Genomic DNA, 15,095 nt, shown 5'->3' on the forward strand with positions numbered 1-15,095 from the left:
CTGTCGATGTCAGAAAAGTCGTTGGAGTAGCTGCTAGTGTCAGAAAAGTTGTCAGAATTGGCATTGTCAACGGAAAAATCACCAAGAAACCGGTTTCTTGAAGAAGAAATCGATTTCTTGGTGATTTTTTCAGTGATTTTCCAGCGATAATGCTAATTCTGATGAATTTTCCGGCGCCGGCAACAACTCTGACGACTTTTTCGGCATCGACGGCTACTCCGACAACTTTTCCGGCACCGACAGCAAACTGTGGTGACTTTTCCGGCATCAGTGACAAATAAAATTTTCTAAACAAATGAAAACATTAAATATGAGATTTGAAAACCTAATTACATATATATGGCATATCAAATACCATAAAAAGACCTAAAAACAAAAAAATACCATATAAAGTAGTCAAACTTAAATGTGTCATATTTATCATAAGAATCTTTAAAATCCCATAGTAAAACTCTCATTTTGATATTATATAGACTGAGGTTGTTCTATCCGCTATAAAGAAAATAATAATAATAAATTCGTCATGATAAAATAAATATTGAGTTGTACTTAAATATTTTTCATATAAATTTATTTTTGGTATAGTGTAAAAAAAATGTGTATTTTTTGATATTTTCTTTAATTAAGTAGCTAATTTAAGCATAGAAATTTAAATTTCTCTTTTATTATTAGCCATCTATCAAAATTTAATGACTTAATATTTTTAAATTAATATTTATAGTTAAATTTATTTAATTACCGTCAGTTAATACCCTTTGAGAAGTGTTCACCCCTGTGAAACAATTACTCTTGAATACAACCTGGTGGGTCTAAAAGCAATAAGCTTTGACAAAGGTTGTTATGTTGGCCAAGACTTTGTAGCCCAGACACACCACCGTGGGGTCATTCACAAGCGTTTGCTTCCTTTGAGATTTGTTAATAGCCATGGAGCATGTAAATATCTTCTACTTCCTATTCACCTTTACTTCTTGGGTTGTATATAACAGTCTCAACTTTGTTTCTTTCTTTGGTCCTTCAAGAATTGGAGCAGAAGATCTCTCCTCGATCGGAAGTTGTTGATTCCTGAATGATCTTATCAATACAAGCAAGAAAAGAAAACAGAGAGATGAAACAAAAACAGAGCTTGCAAAAGATGCAAAACTCAAGGAAGGCAATTGTATTTATAGAAGGAGTACAGCAAGGTTACAAAGGAAACAGAAATAACAACCTTTGTAACAGAAACAAGAAAATACAGGTAAATACAATAGCCTAACTAACTGACAGTTGAAGACTTGCTTTATCATCCCCCCTCAAACGAAATGGTGTAATAGACACATTGAGTTTGGCTTTAAGGTAAGCAAATCTGTCTTTGCTGAGAGATTTTGTGAGAATATCTGCAGCTTGGTCAAGAGATGGAACATATCTCACTTCAAGTTCTTTGGCAATGAGTTGATCCCGAACAAAATGAAGATCAATCTCTATATGTTTCGACCTCGCGTGAAAGACAGGGTTGGCTGCAAGGGAGGCAGCCCCTTGATTATTGACCCATATAATGGGAGGTGCTGGTAGTGAGAAATGAACTTCAGATAGGACAGAACGCAGCCATCGTATCTCTGCTGCTGTGTTGGCTAAGGACCTGAACTCACTCTCGGTACTGCTCTGAGCAACAACACTTTGTTTCTTTGCAGACCAAGAGATAAGATTTCTGCCAAAGAAAACAACATAGCCACCTGTGGACTTCCGATCATCGAGACAGCTAGCCCAGTCAGCATCGGAGTATGCTTGAAGAGTCATATGCAAGCTTAGTCGAATATGCAAACCTTCATACATTGTACCTTTTAAGTATCTAAGTAATCTTTTGCAAGCGTCCCAATGGATATTGGTAGGGGCATGAATAAATTGACTGAGTTTATTGACGATGAAAGCAACATCGGGTCTCGTTAAGGTTAGATACTGAAGGGCCCCCAAGGTACTTCTGTAGAGTGTTTGATCAATGAATGGCTCTCCTATGCTGAGAGCAAGAGTATGAGTCGAACTTGTGGGACTCGGGCTAGGTTTGGCACCCTCCATTTTGAGCTTTGTGAGCAAATCTGAAATATATTTTGACTGAGAAAGATACAGTCCAGTAGTGTTTCTTATCACTTCTACCCCAAGGAAGTAATGAATGGAGCCAAGATCTTTGACAAAAAAGTCATTATTGAGGGCAGATATTAGGGCAGAGATGTTGTTGTGATCCGGACCTGTTATTAATATATCATCTACGTAGACAAGTAGTATGATGAGAGTTGGACCAGCCCCATAAATGAACAAGGAAGGATCGGATCTTGATGGTTGAGCCTTTTTTTGGTGAGAGTGGACTTAAGTTTATAATTCCAAGCTCGGGGAGCTTGCTTCAACCCATAGATGGCCTTATGTAGCTTGCATACATGATGAGGTTGTGTGGGATCAACAAACCCGGGAGGTTGTTGCATATAGACAGTCTCCTCAAGGGTGCCATTTAGGAAGGCATTTGAGACATCGAGTTTTTTCACATCCCAGTTGTAAGAGACAGCTAGAGTTAAGACTATACGAACAGTGGCTGGTCGAACTACCGGGCTGAAAGTTTCTTGAAAGTCAATCCCAGGTGTTTGATGATAACCCTTGGCTACCAACCTCGATTTACACTTGTCCAAACTGCCATCAGCGTTTAATTTTACCCTATGAACCCATTTATTTCCCACTAATGTCATGTGAGGTTGATATGGCACAAGTGTCCAAGTGCCATTCTTTTTAAGGGCATAGAACTCGGCTGTCATGGAAGCATTCCATTTTGGGTCAGCTAAGGCTTGTTTTAGTGTTTTGGGTTCACTGGGAAGGAGAGATTCAGGTAGAGGATATTTTGTGGCAAGGTAGGCTTTTGGTTTGTAAATTCCATCTTTAGATCTTGATTTCATAGGATGAGTGTTTTGGGAGGAGGTGATAGGGTTACTGGTGGAAGGCTGGGTGGTTACTGGTGGTATAGTGGTGTGGACAGCAGTGATTTCAGCTGAGTTATTTACTGGAACAGCAGGGAAACTGGGTGCTGGTGCAGCATGCAAATTATTTGCTGGTGCTGAGGCAACATCAGCAGAGGCAGCAGACAAAATAGTTCCTAGTGCAGAAGCAGTATTTGCTGGTGCAGAAGCAATATCAGCAGTGGGCAAAATATTTTCTGAGGCAGTATTGAGAACTGCAGCTGCAGTGTGGACAGGTGGAGAGTGAGAGCTGCTGGCACCAACTCCTGAAGTGCGAGGAGGAATTACCTCAGTGACACCAAATGGCATTGTATTAGTATGGCCAAATAGAGGAGTTGTCTGAAAAATAGTGCAAGGAAAGGTAGTAGGTGCAAGTGATGATACCTTGTTTGTCTTAGGTGATGAAAGAGCAGGAAACTCAGTCTCATTGAACACCACATTGCGTGTGATATACACTCGGCCAGAGGAATTCTCACAAAGATATCCTTTGTGTTGCAGAGAGTACCCAATGAAAATGCACTTCTCAGATTTGACAGTCATCTTGTGTGTGTGATAAGGCCTCAAGTAAGGGAAGCATGTGCATCCAAAAATCCTTAGAAAGGCATAGTCAGGCTTTTTGTAAAACAGACATTGATAGGGACTTACATCATCCAAAACTAGTGTTGGTAGCCGATTGATGACATAGGTGGCATGTTGAAAGGCATGCCACCAATAAGATAGATCAAGACCTGATTGAGCCAATAGTGTCATTCCCGTTTCATTTATGTGTCTATGTTTGCGTTCCGCACGGCCATTTTGCTCATGATCATGGGGATAGGAATGTTGAAAGTGAACACCATGTTCTTTCAAAAAGGAAGCAAAGGACCTGTACTCACCTCCCCAATCGGATTGGACAGTTTTAATGGGGAGGTTAAATTGTTTTTCCACTAATGTTTTGAATTGCAAGAAGGTGGGAAAAGCTTGGGACTTGACAGTGAGGGGAAAGATCCATGTGAATCTACTGAAATCATCAAGAAAGTGAATATAGTATCTAAAACCTTCTTTAGAAGGCACATGTGATGGACCCCATAGGTCGGTATGAATTAATTCAAGGGGAACCGAGGCTCTATTGGTGGATAAGGCATATGGGAGTTTGTGATTCTTGCCAATTTTGCAAGCATCACAAAACTGGAGACTTTTTAAAGTACCAGTATGATTAATATTGGATAGAACCTTGGCTAAAATTCTAGGTCCAGGGTGCCCTAATTTGGAGTGCAAAATATTGATGTCTTGAGCAACATTAACATGAAAAATTTCATTAGTGGAATTGACAGTAGGTACAGAAATGGATGTTTTATTAATATCAGAATTGGTACATGTGGGGGAGACTGTTATAACAGTCTCTTTATTACAAGTATTATTACAACTTGAAGAACAAACAGGAGGAATAGAAGGTATGGACTCCTTAGTAGCTAAATTGCACTCAAGTTGCAGAGACTGTTTTGCAATGGATGGTTGAGTTAGCATGTACAAGCCATTCTTAACTCTCCCTTTGAGAAGAACCTGCCTGTGTTCTTGTCCTTCACAAAACAAAAAGTGGGGTGAAACTCAAGAAAAACATGATTATCTTTGGTTAGCTTAGATACACTAACTAAATTTTTGGTTATGTGAGGGACTTTGAAAATGGAATTGAGCTTTAAAGGACGAGATTGAGAAGGTAAAGAAGTGGTACCAAGATGGGAAATAGGAAGATGCTTACCATTGCCAACCGCCAAAGATTCATGGCCATGATAAGGAGTCTCTATTTCGAGGTGTTCCATGCATGTGGCCACATGTGTGTTCGCACCTGTATCGACATACCAATCTTGATCATGAGCGAAATCAGGAACTGTGTTGGATGAGTAGTGATGGTGATCATCATCTTCAATTTCAGTCAGAAATGCTTGAGATTCTCCATTTTTGGGTGGAACAAAGGTTTTGTCGAAGCGATAGTGGCACACCGCGGCTGTGTGCCCAAGCTTGTGACAAACTTGACAGAGAGGCCTCGAGTTACTACTCCCCCGTCCACCAGATCCATAGCCACGCCCAGAAGATCTGTATTGAGAATTAGGGTTTGATCCGCAACCACCATAGTTGGAGGAGCGATAGTTGGACGGGCCAGAACCAAATCTTGATGAAGAAACCGAGAGATTGGCAGTCATTGTGGAAGGAGGAGCTTCAGCAGTATAATGGCGTTCTAGGCGACTTTCGTGGTTGAGAAGAAGTGATTGAATGGATTCGAACGAGAGATTGTCGACGAGACTGGTGACGTGAACCACCACAGGGTCATATTCAGGACCCAATCCATTTAGAAAATGCATAATAAGGTCACTTTCCTCCATTGGATGACCTGCAGTTGACAAAGAATCTGCAAGAAGCTTAACTTTGTCATAATAATCAGCAATGGAGAGAGAACCTTTTTGAATCGTAGAAAACTGAGACTTGATTTGAAGTAATCGAGCTTTCGACTGAGAGGAGAATCGCTGTTCAAGGGCACGCCATACAGAGTGAGAGGTGTTGTGATGAGCAAGAGAACCGAGGATCGTTTCAGACATAGACGATCGGAGCCAGCTGAGTAGAAGTTGGTCCTTTCTTTTCCACGCAAGAAACGCAGGGTTGACAACTCCAGTTACCAGTAATTCAGTCGGAGCAATTCCAGCAAGCAGGATTTCATCTAGACCATGGCCGATGACTGTGGGAATGACCTGAGATTTCCAGGCGAAGAAGTTGGATCTGTCTAATTTGACAGTAAGGGAAGAACTGAGGGAATTTTGAAAGGGATTCCATGTGTTTGGGGAGGGATTCAAAGATCCAGAGTTTGGTCCAGTAGGACGTGGTGGGTTTTCAACAAAGGTAGGATCCATAGGAGACTTTTGTCAATGGCTTCCTGATACCATGAATGATCTTATCAATACAAGCAAGAAAAGAAAACAGAGAGATGAAACAAAAATAGAGCTTGCAAAAGATGCAAGACTCAAGGAAGGCAATTGTATTTATAGAAAGAGTACAACAAGGTTACAAAGGAAACAGAAATAACAACCTTTGTAACAGAAACAAGAAAATACAGGTAAATACAATAGCCTAACTAACTGACAGTTGAAGACTTGCTTTATCAATTCCCAATCGAGAAAGAAAATTGGTGCTATAACGACCATGGTTGGATGTCGAGGGATGGACGTGTCTTGCGGCTGGAGGAGGCCTTGAAAGGATCAAGTGCATTGACCAGATTGGTAGGCCAGATTGGTGGCCTGCTGAATGGTTTAAAATTATCAACAGGGCAGGGCAGTATATGAACATTTCTTAGATAAAAGCCAAAATAATGCTCATAGAAAGACGTATGAATTTTGTCTTTTAGATCAAATTTTGTTTATTTCACTGCGTACCAAAGCTTTGTTGTACGTGTCTTGTTTCTGGTCAATGTAGTTATCATTGTTTAAGAAAGAAAAATAAGAAAAAAGAATGTAAAGAAAAATAAAGCTTAGTTGAAAAGAACAAACTTTCAAGCTGCAATACATGAACGTGTAACTGTCATCAATTAATGTTAGTTGAAGTTTACATAATTGGTAGCTAAGCTACTCTTATTGATGTTGTTAAGAAAATGATATAGCACATAAAAGGCTGAGACTGTAATCTCTAACTACATATTTTTCTTAATAGTACAAGTTAAGAGCAGCATAGTATTTATGTAATTAATTAACAATAGGTTAAAGGTGAAAAAAATTATTACAACTATCAAAGGGAAGCCTCGTTCTCTAAGATACTCCTCTTTCCATATCCAATTTACATGAATGAGGGAACATTTTATCTTGTTTCTTGTTAAGCCTCAAGTCATCAAAAACTGAAGCTAATCTTGCTGAGCTCTTCTACAACCTCATCAACATTCGGTCTTTCCTCAGGAAGTTCATGAGTACAAGCTAGTCCAAGTTCTCCCAGCTTAGCAGCCTCAGATTCAGAGAACTCTCCTTTCAGATTGGCATCAACGAAATCTTCAAATATCAAAGATTTTGCTCCTGCTCGAATTGAGCTTGTGAGCATACACTGCCCAGATACAACTTGCAGGACAATGACTCCAAAGGCGTATATGTCGCTTTTCTGAGTGAATCGGCCGGTGTTTATGTACTCTGGTGCAAGATATCCCATGGCAGCGCTCGTCTTAAGAGCTGAGAAGACAATGTCATCAGCAAGAAGCTTAGGAAGCCCGGAATCTGATATCAACGGGTTGAATTGGTGATCAATGAGAACTTTCTCTGTAGATATATTTTGGTGGACCATGGCAGGTCTGTTTGCTTCATTGCTGTGTAAGTACTGAATACCTGGTTTAGGAAAAAAACCAGTCAGCTGCACTGAAAGAAAGCATGGATACAGTTTAACTAAACTAAATAAATTCTATTAAGAAAAAGTCAACTGACCTTTTGCAATGCTAGTAATGATGGAGACCCTCTTGGACCAGTCAAGAACTTGGTCACTTCCTTCTCTTATGTCAAGATAACTGGAAAGGGTTCCTTTAGGAACAAAATCATAGATGAGAAAGCACTCACTTCTACTTTTTGAGCAACAAAAACCTCTAAGCTTAACAATGTTCTCATGTTTTAGTGAAAACAATAAACTTAACCCTTTAACAAACTCAGCTTCCTCAGACTTACAGCTAGTGATACTAATGCTTCTAATGGCTACAGCAGAACCATCTCTAAGAATCCCCTTATAGACAGCAGAGAATTTGCTCTTCCCAAGTAAATTAGCCTCAGAAAAGTATTGAGTTGCAGACTCAATCTCTTCCATGTTGAATCTATAATCATTAAGATATTCTTGGGATGACCCAAGTCCATTTCCACCATCTCCTACTGGATCCCATCCATTACAATACTCAAGTCTCACAAGTGGAGAGGCACTCCTGCTATGAAACTGAACCTCCTTGGCCTGATCAATGCTAAGCCGACCGTCGGAAGGATCACAAGTACTGCCAATCTTTTGTTTTCGCCACCGGTATCTGATAATAATCAGACACACTATCCCAGTCATTGTGATAGTCACTACAATTACCCCTGCAACAACTGCAGCCTGTGAAAATCTTGCTGACTTTGAACAATGTGTTTGGTTACAATGTCCTTTGACATTTGCATATTCAGGGTTGTGTGCTGGATCACCACTGTCATTTCTGTTTGGTATGATAGCACCAAATCCATCTCCATCCACATCAGAAAAGTCATAAGCTGTGCAGACTCTTAATCTAGAAAACCCAACTCCACACAGGCCTGGATTGTTCTCAAATTTAAAGCCCTCATTTAATCTTCGAAAACCTTCATTTTTTTCCATAAGTATAATCAGTGTAATTCTGAGAAAAAAAAGAACAAAAATCCATATTTTATGGAAAATATATAAAAAGGGACTGAACAAAATAAACAGACATACCAGAAGAGACAACTCCAGAAAGAGAATTATTTGTGACATCTAGTAATTCCAATGATTGAATACTAGATAGTCTAGAGGGAATTTGACCAGAGAATCTATTAAAGCTCAAATCAAGCCTTTTTAGCATCCCCAAATCTCCTATGCTAGGAGGTATTGCATCAATTAATCTGTTATGCTGTAGAGCAAGAACCATTAGTCTCTTCAAGGACCCCATTACCGGAGGTAGTTCTCCTGTCAGCTGGTTACAGCAAAGCTGTAGAACTATACAAGAGAGAGAGAAGTATGCGTTAAAAACCTTCAAAGTTGCTTTCAATACAGAAAATTATGGAAATTAATCGAATTGAATTACACAATATCTCACTTATATGCTGTCTTAAATGCAATTAATGGCTAGAAATGGAGCCAATATAGATCAAATACATAACTTTTATGTTTATCTACTCTACTCAGATTGCATTGAAGAGCAGAGTTTTAGTATATTAAGAAAAAGGAAAAAAAGAAAGAAAAGAAAAAGGTCTGATTTTTTTTGGTTATTATATTGTGTACTTATAACAACAAGTACCTTGAAGACTAGCCATGCTGCCGATCTCAGAAGGTATGGCACCTGAGAGATTATTCACATTGAGATAGAGATCAGTCAACTCAGTAAGATTGGAAATTTCTCTTGGTATCTCTCCAGACAGATTATTGTAATGCAAGTAAAGACCAGACAAGCATTTGAGCTTGGCCACCGCCGGAGATAGCTTGCCGGAGAGTCCCTTCCCTTGAAGAGAAATGTTGGCCACTTTCCTGTGCTCATTGCAGGCCACTCCTTCGAATGAGCCACTACAAGGGTCACCACCACCCTCTTTAGTCCATGTTCTCAGAAACTTGTTATCTGGGTCTAAAGAGGACTTCAACTCCAGTAGAGCTTCAAGCTCTGAATTCCCATAAACATGACTAGAAGTATAAAAAGCTAGCAAAAGAGAAAGATAAATCACAATGGAAAGAAAACCCATCTCAGATATGAAATCAAAATTGTGATCCTTGACCAAAGTCTTAATCTTTTTCTTCTTTTTATGTTTATGGTGAGAAAGAGAAAGAGAAAACCATGTCTGTTTATTAAGACTCTTCTTCTGGGGACTAACCAAGAGAATGAAATGAATGAAGAATTAAGACTAAAATAACCACTTTTGTTGGGGTTGATGACAGAGAGTTTTCACACATGGTTTTTGGGTTTAGATTTTAGCATCATCATCATAATTAAGATTAAAATAATATTAACCCATTTGGGGGGCCATGGACCATGGTTTGAATTGGCTGTGCCGTTAGTGACTATTGTTTGGGATCAGTTGTTTGGAGTCTTGGATACGAAGGTGTAAAGGTCATTGAAGATTTTTCTTTTGGAACAAAGGGTCCCACTGCTATGACTTTCTTTGCCTTCCTTCCATTTAAATATAAAGTAGCATTGAAGAAAATGGGCTCCAGCTTCAGTCTCTGTTGAAATCTTTATGGGTCTGCTGCTATTTCTTTTTTTTTGTTCTTTTCTTCATTATCTCAACCTTATCTTCCTTTACACCTAAAAAAGTGTTCCAGAAAAGTTCGTAAGAAATGCTTTGAATATTCACTCTTAAAAAATTTCTGCCACTTCATGCAAATTTAGTATTAAATATCACTCATTATACCATGAATACTGAAGTTTCAATCATATAATTCTGAGAACGAGTCAAGTAATAGTTTTTCAATATTTATTAAGGTGTAATAAATGTTTTGACATTTGACTCGGGTTGTTTAACCATGCTTAACATCATTTTTCGTATATGTTAGGGAAAGAATCTATTGTATTTATTATTCTATTTATAACTCAGTTGAAGAATTAAAGTTCAGTGAGTCAAAAACAACACTTCCAAAGTTCAAATTGTGAAAATGCTAATTTTCTTTTTCTTTCTTTCTTTGCGTTTTATGTAGAGCAATAGTGAGTTAAGTTGGTGCTTCTGCCATTGTTGATTTATAATGCCACCTTACCAATTTGAGATTCTTTTATAATTGAAAGAAAAAAGGTATTGTAATATATTATAGTTCCTGACATTTTCGATCTAATATGAAAAGTCTTTAGGGTTAATAATGTGGTGGGAAACCTAACTCTGTCTTCCAAAATACAATATTCCACATGGGTTTGACTATTTTCTTGTTCCCATTGAAAAAATACAATACAAGGACAAATCAGTTATTGCCATATATGATTCCTCATAAATCATTTATAAGTATGTCAATTTATCTTTTTCATTCGTTATAATTTTCAGAAACAGCTAAGTTGAACCTTTTTTTCTCAGTGGATGAAAATAAAATGTCACTGTTTCTTTGTCCTTGGATTCCCTATCTTCACAACAAAAATTACATACACACTAGTAAATAACTATAAATGCTTTTTTTAATCATAACCATAACATAATTAATTTCCTACTAACCACTTTATTGGGAGCAGGTTCTAAATTAGTTGCTTTGTCTAAACATATAGCATGAACTTTTGTTTGAAAAAAATTTGATTACTAGTTGAACTTGATAGTGAAAATGATCAACATTCCTAATTAATTAAAAAAAAAAAGTAGCAATTCTTCATCACAAAGAAGTAATTTTTGCAAGTGTTCTTTATGATAAACTTTTATACTTTTCTAAAGATATAAAGCATTATTATCATCTTTATAGCTTTATAGATGATAATTAAATTAGATCTCTAGTTTTTTCTTCTTCTTTTTTTTTTTCTTTTTTCTTTTCTTTTTTTCTTTTTTTTTTTTTAGGGAAAGCAAATTAGATCACTAGTTGATGACATTATAAGAGAAAGAAAAGATTGAAGCTTTTAAATGAAAAAAGAAAAACGCCCATAAAGTTTATTTGACATATTGTATTAGTGGATTTAACTATTAATCAAATCCCTCCATCATGATATATTTGAAAGGGGTTAAAGCTTTTATTTGAAATGGGTTAGCATTGCAAAAAGTTTTTTATTTTTTTATGTACCTTCAATTTCAAAGCACACTACTCTTGAGTCTTTACCACTACTTAGTGGGTCATATATAAACAAAAGTTAAGAGGCACTTATATAAAAATGAGACATATATAAATCATTATAACGTAATTGTGACTAAGAAAATGATGTCATTTGATCGAAATGTAAGTGTATTTGGTCTTCTTCAAGTCCTCCCCGCCAGTTACGACATGATTTAATATATAAATAAATATAATAAGGTTTTTAGCACTATCAATTGGTATTTATCCATGACCAAATTTCTTAATTCTTATTATTTTGTATTTGAGTGGCTCCACCTTGAAGACATACTATTTCAAATTCAAATACATACTTTTCTCTAGTTTTTCATCCATGACCAAATTTCTTAATTCTTATTATTTCCAGCAGTCGCCAGTTACAGAATTATTTTGTATTTTGTGTTAGAGCTAATTAACAGCTCAGCTAGTTAGTTATGCAACTAACTGTACAGCTGTAATTCTGTTATGATTTCTGTTGTAATTAGTTGTTAGCTTCCTTTACTCTGCTATGCTTGTATATAATGCTGTAACATTGTTCAATAACAGAAGGAGAGATTCTTTCATCTCTTTCCTTTGATTCTCTTTCTTCCTCTTTCTTGTTCTGCATTTCATTCTTTCATTCATGGCAAGGAGATTCAATATGGTATCAGAGCAGTTTCCACCTCTTGTGGCAAACATGGCGACTGTGGGAAATAACTCTGCTGCTGCTGAAAACAATACTACTGGTACAGGAATCAATGGAGGAATCAATGGAGCTCAAACTCACAGCAGGAATCGCACGAGTCAAGATCCAGTGTTCTTCAATCACAGCATTTCAATCCGACTTAATGATCACAACTTCTTACTCTGGAAACAACAGATCTTGGCTGCAATAAAGGGAAATCGACTGATGAAATACATTACAGACCCACCGCCACCAGAATTTCTCAATGAAGGAGATGCTGCAGCAATGAGAGTCAATCCGATTTATGCTGATTGGGAGGTTCAAGATCAGCTCTTGGTGTCATGGTTGCTGTCATCAATGACAGAAAGCTTGTTGACAAGAATGGTTGGATGCAACACTTCGCACCAGATCTGGAAAGCATTGGATAAGCACTTCACCTTGAAGGTCTCATCGAAAATTCTTGAGTTTCGAACCAAGCTTCAAAACTTGAAGAAAGGTTCTTTGAGTTTGAATGATTATCTGCTAAAAGTTAAACATACTGTTGATCTTTTAGCTTCAGTTGGAGAAGTGTTGAGTGATCGAGATCATGTGGCTGCTATTTTCAAAGGTTTGCCTAGCGAGTATGATACCTTTGTCATCTCCTCCAACACAAGAATTGAAAATTACACTGTTGGTGAAATAGAAGCTCTTCTTCTCGCTTCTGAATCGAGGATTGAAAAATCGAGCAAGGATGTTGATTTCAGTGCTAATCTCACCACCTCTGAACTTGATCCAGTAGCTGAAGCTAATATTGCATTTAGAAGATTTAGACAACAACAACAGTATGCAGGCAGAGGAAATCAAAACTTCACCAATGCTAATGGTCAATTTCAGTTCAGCAACAGGAACAATACACGTGCAAACGAGTTTGTTCCCAATCTGAATTATGGAGGCAGAGGTGGCTTCTCCATTAGCAGAGGTGGCAGATCTGGAATGAGCTCAAATAATAGGCCACAATGTCAATTGTGCCTAAGGTTTGGACACACTGTGCAAGACTGTTTTTATCGCTTTGACAAAGCTTTCTCAGGTCCATCTCTCAGCTCATCCAGTAGCAGCACTCAACAGTCTAATCAGCCTCATACACAAGCCAATTTGACAACATCCAACACCAGCAATGACACCAACTGGTATCCCGACTCTGGAGCTACTAATCACTGCACTCCACAGGCTCAAAACTTGGCAAATTGCTTTGACTATAATGGTCAAGATCAGATGTATGTTGGTGATGGTTCAGGTTTGTCTATAAAACACATTGGTCAATCCTTTATTTTTCCTAAATTGTCATCTCAACCTCTTGCATTAAATAACTTGCTGCATGTTCCTGAAATTACAAAGAATCTAATTAGTGTCTCAAAATTTGCTCATGACAATAATGTTTTCTTTGAATTTCATGATGATATGTGTCTTGTTAAGGACAAATTGACTCATTCTACCTTGCTGATGGGGAGGCACAAGAATGGCCTGTATTCTTTTGAGCCATCTCAGTTCACACTTGGGCTTTCCAATTCTGAACCAACTCAGTCACACCAGCCATCCTTTTCCAATAACAGCTGCCAGTCTGCTTCAAAAAGCACATTTGTTGTCACTTTAAATAACACTAAAGCCTCTGTTTCTAGCTGTATTAAGTGCAATGCTGATGTTGAAAATGATTTTACCTTGTGGCATAATAGGCTAGGCCATCCATCTGAAAAAGTTGTACAAAAAGTCTTGCAAACTTGTAATATTTCTCTCAGCAATAAAATTTCTCAGTTTTCAATTTGCTCAGCCTGTTGCCTTGGTAAAATCCACAAATTTCCCTTCCCAAAGGCCTCCAATACTGTTGTATCCGAACCATTACAGCTAGTGGTTTCAGATTTGTGGGGACCCTCACATACTACTTCCTTCAATGGCTATAAGTATTACATTCATTTTGTTGATGTGTACTCTAGGTTCACATGGCTATACTTGCTGAAAAACAAGTCCGATGCCTTTAAGGTTTTTCTAAATTTTAAAGCTGAGGCTGAACTTCAAATAGGAAAACCTCTTAAAACCTTACAAACCGATTGGGGGGGTGAGTTCAGATCCTTTTCCACATACCTTGCTGAAAATGGAATACATCATAGACACCCTTGTCCTACTACACATCAACAAAATGGCCTTGCTGAACGCAAGCATAGGCACATTGTTGAAAATGGCGTTGCCTTGTTGGCTCAAGCATCCTTACCTCTCAAATTTTGGGATGAAGCATTTAGAACCACAGTCTACATTTATAATCGGTTGCCCACACCTGTGTTGAACAATAAATGTCCTCTTGAAACCTTGTTCAACATCAAACCCGATTACTCATCCTTTAAAACCTTTGGTTGCAAATGCTTCCCAAATATAAGGCCATATAACAAACACAAACTTGAGTTTAGATCCTCACCTTGCACGTTTCTTGGTTATAGCCTTAATCATAAGGGTTATAAATGTCTTGATAAAAATGGGAGGCTCTACATCTCAAGGGATGTTGTTTTTGAGGAATTTGTCTTCCCTTATGAAGAGTCATCTGTCCAAACCAGTAGCACTTGTGTTCCATCTGTCCAACCTTCAGTTGTGTCTGCCATTATACCAAGTTGTCCTCATCCTAAGACACATTATACCATGACAGATTTGCTGTCAAATAATGCAGCAGGAATTGACCAACATGTTTTATTTGACAATCCTCAATTATCTGATATCTCTCAACCTATTACATCTGCTTTTGTACCTAACAGTTGGCCCACAAGCCAACAAGCTGTGTTTGATGTAGGTCAATCCTCAAGGCAAAGTGCTGAAACACAAGATGAAACACCAGAACATGAGGCATCTGCTGAAACAGTGCAGCACACAGCAGTAGCACAGCAACAGCAGTCGACACCTGCTCCTGTTGCTAATTCCATTCCTGTAGCAGCAGTTGATTTACAGCAGCAACACCAAACTATCCAAGCTATCTTACCAGATATTGCTAG

The 15,095-nt window shown here is 38.0% G+C and overlaps 1 protein-coding gene across 1 annotated transcript; it reads right to left on the reverse strand.

Annotated features, from left to right (window-relative positions):
* Nucleotides 1-6,452: 6,452 nt before the first annotated feature.
* Nucleotides 6,453-9,736, reverse strand: LOC115716927 (somatic embryogenesis receptor kinase 5). Its single transcript, XM_030645848.2, has 4 exons — nt 8,962-9,736; nt 8,400-8,660; nt 7,400-8,287; nt 6,453-7,303 (listed from the first exon to the last, which is right to left on the reverse strand). The coding sequence occupies exons 1-4, from the start codon at nt 9,395-9,397 to the stop codon at nt 6,822-6,824; spliced, it is 2,067 nt and encodes a 688-aa protein (XP_030501708.2). The 5' UTR covers nt 9,398-9,736; the 3' UTR covers nt 6,453-6,821.
* Nucleotides 9,737-15,095: the final 5,359 nt, after the last annotated feature.

The sequence above is a fragment of the Cannabis sativa genome, chromosome 5 (genome assembly GCF_029168945.1).
Source record: "Cannabis sativa cultivar Pink pepper isolate KNU-18-1 chromosome 5, ASM2916894v1, whole genome shotgun sequence".
In the NCBI taxonomy this organism is placed as follows: Eukaryota; Viridiplantae; Streptophyta; class Magnoliopsida; order Rosales; family Cannabaceae; genus Cannabis; species Cannabis sativa.